The sequence below is a fragment of the Enoplosus armatus genome, chromosome 14 (assembly GCF_043641665.1).
Source record: "Enoplosus armatus isolate fEnoArm2 chromosome 14, fEnoArm2.hap1, whole genome shotgun sequence".
NCBI lineage: Eukaryota > Metazoa > Chordata > Actinopteri > Centrarchiformes > Enoplosidae > Enoplosus > Enoplosus armatus.
Window position 1 is genome coordinate 3,310,893 of NC_092193.1, and position 9,213 is coordinate 3,320,105.

Consider the following 9,213-nt stretch of genomic DNA (forward strand, 5'->3'; position numbering starts at 1 on the left):
GTTGGTGTTGAGAGACAAGACAAAGGCTTTCTTTTGTTATGGCAGTATAAAATAACACAGGGCAATGGTATAATTAATGACAGCAATGATGGCCAAAACTAGGCAAGAATAATCCTTTAATGCAAAAGTTTTAGAATTACAGATGGTTTCCCATTTCTAACTGGTTCTAGTCACTGAATCCCTGCCAGTATGGTGCAGTTCTGTAGTTGACCCTGACCTTTGACCTCTATGGGGAAAGGGAAAGGGGGTAACAGATAATTGGTCCTTTGAGAATCTACTGAATATCCCATAAATGGAGACTTCCTGGTTGACTGTGTCCAGGGAAGGCTGCAGGAGAAAGAAAACAAAAACAACGTGTAGATCCAATAAATTCTTTTTATCGATTTTCCAATAAAAAATACATTCATACAGAAACTATTTTACAAAACAATTTCAAATGAAAAAATCTTGTTATGCCATAAAACAAACAAAAATAGAGCCTCGTATTTTATCTCCATGTTTATCCAATAAAGATTCTCTAGCTAAAGATAGGGTGTCGTCGCAGGTCTTTGAAAAGTTGGGAGAAAGAAATTACATGGCAAATAAAAAACGTAATACTTAGCGGGCACCAGAATGCAAAATTATGACAATTCAAGTGTCCAGAACAATTCACGTCTGAAAAGTTTTTTGTTTTTTTTCTTGTTTTTTTTCTTGAAAGATGATAGGCCACAGGTGTACACGCAGTTGGTGCCTTTTTAAATGTACGTTCAATCAAATCAAAAACAAAGATGTTACAGAAGCAAATGAAGGAGAATGGAGTGTGTTCTATTTTACAAGAATTCTTCAGCCTCTTGTCTTTATTGGTTCATCAAACAACACACTGCACTTGTTTTTGGTCCCATACTCTTTCAAAATAGAAGCTTCCTTACAAAATTCTCTTAGTTTACAATGTACATATCTTTGCACTTTTGACATTTCTCAGTGTATGGACTTTCTTTAATGTTGACAAGGCTCACCTGTACAGTTGTTGAGTTTGCCTGTGGTGTTGACTACTGAGTGACAGACATCAACAAGTTTTTTGACCACTTAAACCAGCCATACCCTTAAAGCAGAAAAGCCATTTTTCAACTTTTCAACAAAACATATTATCCAGTAAAAACGCTGTGGCTCCAAAATGTTTTCTAGAAATAGGGGAAAGTGTGATTGAGTTTATCCAATTGTGAAACTGACGGGATTTCAATAAACTCGAAAGATCAGAGAATTTTATCAACCCACAGAGGAGTGTGTTGAAGTCATGTAACTGAAGTTAAAACATGCATATAGTGAAGTTGGTACAGACATACATGTGGTACTGGTCTCATCTCAGTTCACCTACAGACACAGACAGAAACCTCTAGACCTGCAGCACAGCTCAGCTGAACTGGTTAGACCGGTTTTGGTACCATTTAGTCAGATCACGGGTTGTTTAAACCAGGGCTGAGTGAGGATAGTGACTCACCCTGAGGGCTGAGACTTACCAAAACATACAACATCAAAACAGACTCGTGATTGAGAATGTTGTCATTAGTTTCTTTAAAGACTGCAAGCTTTTGGCACATCAACAGATACAAATGGCCCGAGCCTGCTGCTGTAAATGTTTTCTTTGCAATAAATCTAATTTGTCACAATTTTGGTGGCTGATGCCACATTTCATGAGAACATATTTCCAAGACTCTGTACCTTTGACAGCAAGTTACAGTCCATCTGAAGTGCATCCTCACCACCTTATACTACATAGTAGTAATCCTTTACAAAACTGCAAAAATTGCATTTCCAAGTGCTCCACAATTCTGTCTCAGACCTGGGTCATTTTGGGGAATATGATTTAGTTTTGATATAGTTATGATATATCCAACAAATAATGCACAGATGTAAAAATGGCAGTCATTATGAAGCTGATATATAGTTTTGTTTTTAATCGTTCAGGAGTGTAGAGGAGTCTGTTGCGAGACAAACGGTCAAAGGTGCGACTGTATGGATCAGAGCCTTTATAAAGCAATTCAATAACGCACTAGTGCATTCGCAACCCCCGTTTGGTGTGTATGTGTTTATGTGTATGTGTGTGTGAGAGAGAGAGAGAGATCTATTTAACAGGACAAGGCCACTTACATAAGGCATCAGTAAGGTCAACAGTGCATTTACAGATAGAACAAAAGAGAAGAGCAAAAGTGAAGAAAAAGGAACAAAAATCCCATCATCAAGACAGTTGCCAAGCAATAGTGGTATCCCCAACTTATCAAGAAAATTGTAAAAAATGACTGCCTTATGTGTTTTGTACAATACTATGATATTGAGTAATATGAAGGTAGCTGCTCTTGAATGGAATTTTGTTGTCCTATAAGCAAACAGGTGAGCAACACATCCCCAGATCCCATGCAACTTCTGTTATAATGGCAATAACTGTTTGTGTACAACCGTTGTTTTTTTTGTTTTTTTTTCTTTTAAGATACAGAGCTTACACAATGGACAACAAAATGAGCTTTATAGCGTGTATGTTTTGAGACAGGCTACATAATACATTGCACATTTAATAGCTGCACTAAACAAAACGACCTCCCCTGTTTGAATAGGGGGGCTGTAGTTCCACCTCCGGGCAGAAAGGGGGCGCTCTCTAGCAAATCAGCTCCACCAAACAACCCCTTACTCCCCTCCACAGCCAATAGACTCAAACAGCACAGACAGAAACCTTTTCTTGCATTCATTCTCAGTGAGACCACAGACACCCCCCCAAAAAACCTCCCTCGCAAAACATCACCCTCTCCGTGTCATTCACTCGCAGTTCCACAATGCAAGCTCCATCCGCTCCATAAAGCCAGCACAGGCATCCAGTCGCAGGCACTCACAGACCCCATGCGCACAGGCAAACACACTGTCATTGGAGGAACAACACCCCCGCAGGAGTCCCATAATCCTCCAGGAAAAAAGCATCGAACACCATACAGAAGAGTCTCTTTCCGTCTTCTCCAGCCCAGATTTTTCCATTTTTTTGAAATTTCCTCAAGTCTCTCCCCGCCCTCCCACTCCTCTGTAAAAGCCTTTCAAGAGCAATCTCCACAGCGAGGTGTTGGAGGCACTAAGTATGGTGCAAATAATAGCCTGCGTTGCTTCATCTTTTTCCACTGACTGGAACACGGCGCCCCTGTTAACGCTCCCAGGACACACCGGCCTCGCTGATCCCCCACAGGTCAGGACAATCAACCAGAATCATCCCTCAGAGATCTCGACACGGAGGCCATCTTAGATGTGCCTCTTCATGTGCAGCGCCAGGTGGTCAGAACGGGAGAAACACCTGAGAAGGGAAAAATAGAGATTTAGCTGTTGGATTTAAGAACTTAAATGTTTTAATGCATACATTCTTATATCCAGATATACACGTTTACATTTAATGTTCGGACCCCTTGCTGTCTGATTTCTCTTGTAAATAAGCTGCGTGTCAGAAGAATGGGAAAACCTCTTGTTTTTTTTGAGCATTCATGCATTATTCCAAGATGGTTAGCCTCGATGCTAGCCTTGTAATCACAGCAGATCATTGGAATTGAGCCTAAATTAGCTATTTCTAAAATATTACATCAAAACAAGTTAAACACTCCGTAGCTCATTTTTCATTAGAACAATCAACTGTGTTACTGTTTAAATTGGATTTTGTTTAGATAAAACTGCCAGCAACTGTGGCTTTGCAGCCATTTTGCCACTTCGGTAGTCTTTTTCGCCCAACTAGGAGATATATTAGCTGTCTGATATTTCTGTTAGCTCCGACTAGGAGACCTGAACTGTTTTTCCTGATCTGTGGCTGGATGATATGACATAAACGTGGTAGGACCCACGCTTCGCTCTCATCCACTTTCTGGCCACAACCTATACAGGTTTGTCTAATGCCATTTGCTGTCATTACAAGAACCACAAGGGGACGATAAAGCTACAACGGCTCATTGAGATGTTGCCCGGTCTCGCTCCCTGCCCTTCTCGTCACTACACCTTCAGGCTTCAACTCATCAACAATCCCCATACGACCCTTTGCCCATCTCTTTGTACTCTTTTCATCCAGCCCCTTGACCCCGACCCCATTCCCTCAGTCCATCCTTGACCCTCATTCATCCCGCCACCTAACATGTCATTTTGAGAAACTCATTTGCATACATGAGTGGCGGTCTTTGTTAGCGATTGAGCGCGAAGCACCAAAAGGTAAGGAGAAGTGGATTACAGCTTCACTGTGGTGTTTGGAAGTTAATATTCTGGGAATCGTTTGAAGGAGGCATGAAATAAAACACGTTTTCACAGCAATTTGTTTGAGACATTATTTTTCATTATTATTTCTTAACTTCTCCCACATTTTTGCACCTGTTGAACATTTACTGGCTTTCCAGCGCTCTCACCTGTCGCAGTGACTGCATTTGAATGGCTTTGCTCCAGTGTGCTTCCTGAAGTGTCTGGTGAGTTCATCGCTTCGTGCAAAGCGCCACTCGCAGCCCTCCCATGAACACCTGTAGGGCTTCTCACCTGCAAATACCAGCATAGAATAAAAAAGTTAACATTTATCAGGAAGTGCATTCTTGATCGAAAAGCTTTCAAAGATTTCAAAACCTTAGAAAGACAACATTGTAGAAGTATTTCTGCATATGCTCAGCCACCAAACAGGTTTCTGACACTTTCTAACACAGACATGGTAGTATTTTGTCAAATAAACTTTTTTATCTACTGAATCTGATATATTTGTGTCTATATAATATAATTGCTCGCCCTCTGACAAATGCCATAATAGTGGTAATCTTGAGCTACCAATCAAAACGTCAGAATATGTGACATTTTGAAATTCAACTCACATATGTAGCCAATATTTACAGTTCTCACTTATCTGAGAGGTTTTACAATACTGATTTCAGAGAAATGTGATCCTGTACAAGTAGGCGCTAAGCAGATTGGGCTGACTACTGTAAGTCAAAGAGAAAAACAACCTCATGCCTTGTGGGTCTTGAGAGCTGTGGTATGCAGCTTTAAGGAGCTGCTCGAGTAGACGGCTTATGTAATGGGGGAGAGCTGCAGGAAAAAATAGAGACTGTTCCTAATGGTCCTAAAGGCCATTAACCATGTGGCTAACATGGTCTGTGAGGGATGCTAGGAATGTGACTTCCTCTGCTAATGGGCGGCACAGCTTGGCAGAGGTCAAAGGTGACGAGGGAAACTGCTCACATTTGAACCCCGAACAAAACACTGTAAATGTCAGATTCCCATAATTTCTTCTTTCTTACTCTTTTTTTTTTTTTTGTGACTGTGAATACAAACGGATGAGTTTCTGAGTCTTTTCCCATGGTGAAATCTGAGAACTGTTGATTTGTTTTCAGGATCCACATCCTCTGGGTGCTGCTCAGCCACAAAGGAGCCCCCCCCTCGTCTCTGTCTCCCTTCCCCCTGCATGAAGTCACGTTCCTCTGTGTGAATTAGGTCACAGTTGAGGGCATTCCTCCTGACAAACTATGCAAAGTATGTGGGGGTGTTTTTTTAAGGCTTTAAGACTGAATCAAGACCTACGTTCATTTAACTTGCACTTGGGGAGGTTTTCACTCATCAGATGAGTTGAGTAAAGTTTTACTTTTTACTTAAGTGGTTTAAAAACATGATGTCATAACCTGTCTGGGCAGTACCCCCCCCCCAGAGAGTTTGCACTGACGACATTTGAATGGCAGCGATAAAAACATCATCAAGCTGCTTTACCTGTGTGCGTGCGCTGGTGTGCTTTGAGGTGTGAGCTCTTGGTGTACACCTTCCTGCATCCGTTGAAGTGACACCTGTGCACCCGCCTCCTGCCGTCAGGCGATGCCTCCCCGCTGGTCAGCCCCGACCTCTCCAGGGTCCTCTCCGTGCCCCCAGTCCTTATTTTCCCAGGTGAGTGCAGCACAGTCTGTATCCCACTCCACACCTGGGCGACAGAGCCCTCTTTGCCCAGCTCAGGTGAGGACGGCGGCGTGCTGATGATGGCGGAGCCCAGGTCTTCGCCACCGTCTCCCAGAATGTCAGTCAAAGAGCTGGAGGAGAAGTCGAGCGTAGGGGAGAGCTCCTCGGAGCTGTCCGAGGCCTCGCTGCTGGCATCGGAGTTGAAGCCACCGGCGTCGAGGTGCTGGCTGTCCTGATTGTCTTCCTCCTCCTTGATGTGGGAGATCTTTGGGTCCGGCTCGCTTGACTTGTCCCCGCAGGCGAGCATCAGCTTGCTCCACAGGTCCTCCTGGCTCTCAAATTTGAGGTCAGTGGCTGAGACGTAGGGCTCACTCTGGAGGTACCTCTCCAGCTCGAGGCAAGTCTGTGTGGAGGGAAGACGAGATAGCAGTGAGTTCACGGAAACACAGAGCCTGAGGCCCGTGACACAGCGCTTCAAATGGAAAGTCCCGAAAACACCAAAAAAAAGTGATTTGTTTTCACAGGAAACACAAACTCTGGTGTTCTTCTGTACACTGTGTTTATTCTTAGCAGCAGCAGCAGCAGCAGGAGGGGGAAATGCTGTGACACTGTAACACCACTGGCCGCGCTTCCTTCCTCCCTGCAGGAACGAGGCAAGACACAATGTCCTATGCAGAGGATAGTCAAGTACGTTCTAAGGGTGCCCTCTGAGGCCATATCAGGGAAGATTACAAGCAGCACATTTCCTTCTGAGAGCATGCAAGAACAAGGTGCTCTTACCCGCGAACGCCCGCATGGTTGTGTGCGAGTGCGTGTAGGTGTGTGTTGGGGTTGGTCATGAAATTTACATATGCTACAGAGCCCCCCATTGGGTTAGGGAAGTGCTTGTAGATCTTTTAAATCTATCAATTATTCAACGTAATGTGGATTTAATAATGCATTTGGAGGCATCGCTAGAAATAACATAGCACACCAGGGACCGAGAGGAGGGAGGTCTGGTTCACGGGGGTTCATAAAAAGCCTGGCATGAATACTGCAAGAGCCGCTGTGGATTGTGGGCTTATTTTCTTTGAAAAGGAAGTGAGAGAGCACTTCCTCAACCCACTGCAGTCAGCGAGCACAGGCCAGATATGAGGGCCGCTAACAGGCCTGAGCAGTTTCCTAATTAAGCAGATTACAATTTACAGCCAAATGTTATTACAATAGAGCTGAATAGACCAGTGGAACCCCCAGCTCGGGGTCACGCCATAAATCTGAGAGGGTTGCAAGAAGATTAACAAGTTAGGTAAGAGGGGGAAAGAAGCCTCCTGCACAAAATCACATTTTTTTTCAGACTTTTCTTCAACCTTTTTGAGAGCTGTACCTCGTCAGCTCTCTAAAACTGTTCAAATGAGACTCTCTGAGAAGGAGATGTCGCTCTCTGGCTGCTGAGAGGCATGTGCAACATAGATTATTTCAAAAGAAGTGTGCAGACTGTTGATACATGTTAAAGAAACACTACATTCAAATAAAAAAGGAGAAGCATCAACAATATTACCAGTATGGATTAAGAACATCCACATAGGACGGTGAGATGTCCACTTTAACTCATGAACAGATGGGATTTACTGATGCCTAAGGTGGGAAAATGTCTCCACAACTTATCACTTAACACTTCATATCTAAAATAGGAATATTGCGGGGACATCGCAGCAGGCGAATTAGGTAATGAGAGAGAATGAATTCAAGAGAAATGTTTCTCGTCAGCAGTGCTGGATAAATCCCAGGCGAGCTTTAAATCCCTGAGAGGGCGACTTGGCCCGAAGCCCGAGCAGATCTGATAGACAGTGAGATAGATAGACGGAAGAAGACTGAAGCGTGCTGCCAATTCATGTCATTTCCTAACCCGAACAACAAGCGACTTTCGCCCTCCCCTCGTCTCCAGTATAAAACTCCACTGTTCTGTCACCCAGGGGCCGCTTCGCCGAGCCAAACTGGAATAGAAATCAGTCTCTCTCTCTCTTTCTCTGTCAGTCTGTCACTCTCTCATCTGTGTGTGTGTGTGTGACAGAGAGAGAGAGAGAGAGAGAGAGAGAGAGAGAGAGAGAGGAGGAGATACGCGCAAAGACGCACAGTTCGCCGTTCAGTCGCTAATTCTGTAACAGCGTGTTTTTATTCCATCAAAGCCGACGTGCGTCTTCACAACCTGCCAGCATGAGCCGCCAATATCTGCAACGACATGTTCAACTGCAAATCTCACCCGAAAAACTACTGCAAGCATGCGAAGACATAAAAAACACAGTCAAACTACAAGTGACTTATTATTATTATTATTATTATAACGGGAATATTACGGTAATATTTGACAAAAATCTAAATAACCCCGTTCTGTGTAACCAGGTACATAAGAAGTCCCTGTAACATCTGATCTGTCACTGAGGGAACTTGCATCACTTCCCCTGTGAACGCATGAAAGGCGACTCTCGACAGGAACGTTGATGTGAACTGTTGCACTAAATCAAACGCGGAGTTACATACACAACTTCTGCACGTCCGCGCGCAGCTGTCACTGGAAAGCAAGTTTACCGAAATGAGCCCGCGTCCCCTTTCCTTCTAAACACGAGCACAGGGCGATCTGTCAGGCTGCGTGTTGGCATGGAGGGAATAACGCGTTACCTGCTGCCAGTACTCTTCCAGAGATGGTAAAGCTGAAAAGTATCCGGTGTCGTGCACAATCTGGAGCTCCTGGAAGATGCTACACATAGGGATGACATCCATCTCACTCCTAAGATGCAGCCACAAGTAGAAGCGAATTCAAGCTTGCAGTTAGAGAAAGCGGAGCCTGTCGTGTTCGGGGAGACGCTGGAGGCTCGGCTGTATTTGCATGTATGATGGTCTGGAGTCGTGCGCTTCCACTGGAGCTTTTGAGCGTGTGACGCACCGAGAGCGCACAACACTGAACTCTCCAAAAGTCCGTCAGCGCACTGTAAACTTCCCCCCCGATTCAAAATTACAGGCAAACCCACCCCCATGTGATTACATTACGTTTCGGCACGTCAACCAATGAGCTCGCAGGAGCGTACCACCCGCCTACCAGACCACCCCTGGCCAATGCCGAGCCAGAGCCGACTCATCCTGTCTGTTGTGGTTGGCGCGCGGTCTGAAGCGCCTCCTGCTCCCATTGGGCTAAATCAGCGCTATTTTTAGAGCGCTATATAACCCGGACCCCTCTCCTGCCAAAACCAGGAAGTTGCGTTTTCCACCGATTCAAATGTGAGCTTCAGCTTCTCCGGAGCGGCGGCAGGAGAAGCGCAGGCTGCCGGCGGT

General features: G+C 44.6%; 1 protein-coding gene across 2 annotated transcripts; it reads right to left on the reverse strand.

Moving 5' to 3' along the window:
* Positions 1 to 361: 361 nt before the first annotated feature.
* Positions 362 to 8,856, reverse strand: LOC139296388 (Krueppel-like factor 6). 2 transcript variants are annotated; one of them, XM_070918783.1, is made up of 4 exons: positions 8,563 to 8,856; positions 5,728 to 6,310; positions 4,392 to 4,515; positions 362 to 3,307 (listed from the first exon to the last, which is right to left on the reverse strand). In XM_070918783.1, the coding sequence occupies exons 1-4, from the start codon at positions 8,662 to 8,664 to the stop codon at positions 3,256 to 3,258; spliced, it is 861 nt and encodes a 286-aa protein (XP_070774884.1). In that variant the 5' UTR covers positions 8,665 to 8,856; the 3' UTR covers positions 362 to 3,255. The 2 variants fall into 2 exon arrangements, with proteins under 2 accessions (XP_070774884.1, XP_070774885.1); XM_070918784.1 differs by lacking the exon at positions 4,392 to 4,515.
* Positions 8,857 to 9,213: the final 357 nt, after the last annotated feature.

What these genes read in the sequence shown, in the direction of transcription:
- LOC139296388 (XM_070918783.1), bottom strand. Translation starts at nt 8,664, where the DNA reads ATGGATGTCATCCCTATGTGTAGCATCTTCCAGGAGCTCCAGATTGTG. An exon ending in ACACCAGCGCACGCACACAG is followed by an intron (nt 4,516 to 5,727) that starts GTAAAGCAGCTT and finishes TGGTATTTGCAG; the next exon opens with GTGAGAAGCCCTACAGGTGT. An exon ending in AAATGCAGTCACTGCGACAG is followed by an intron (nt 3,308 to 4,391) that starts GTGAGAGCGCTG and finishes TTCCCTTCTCAG; the next exon opens with GTGTTTCTCCCGTTCTGACC.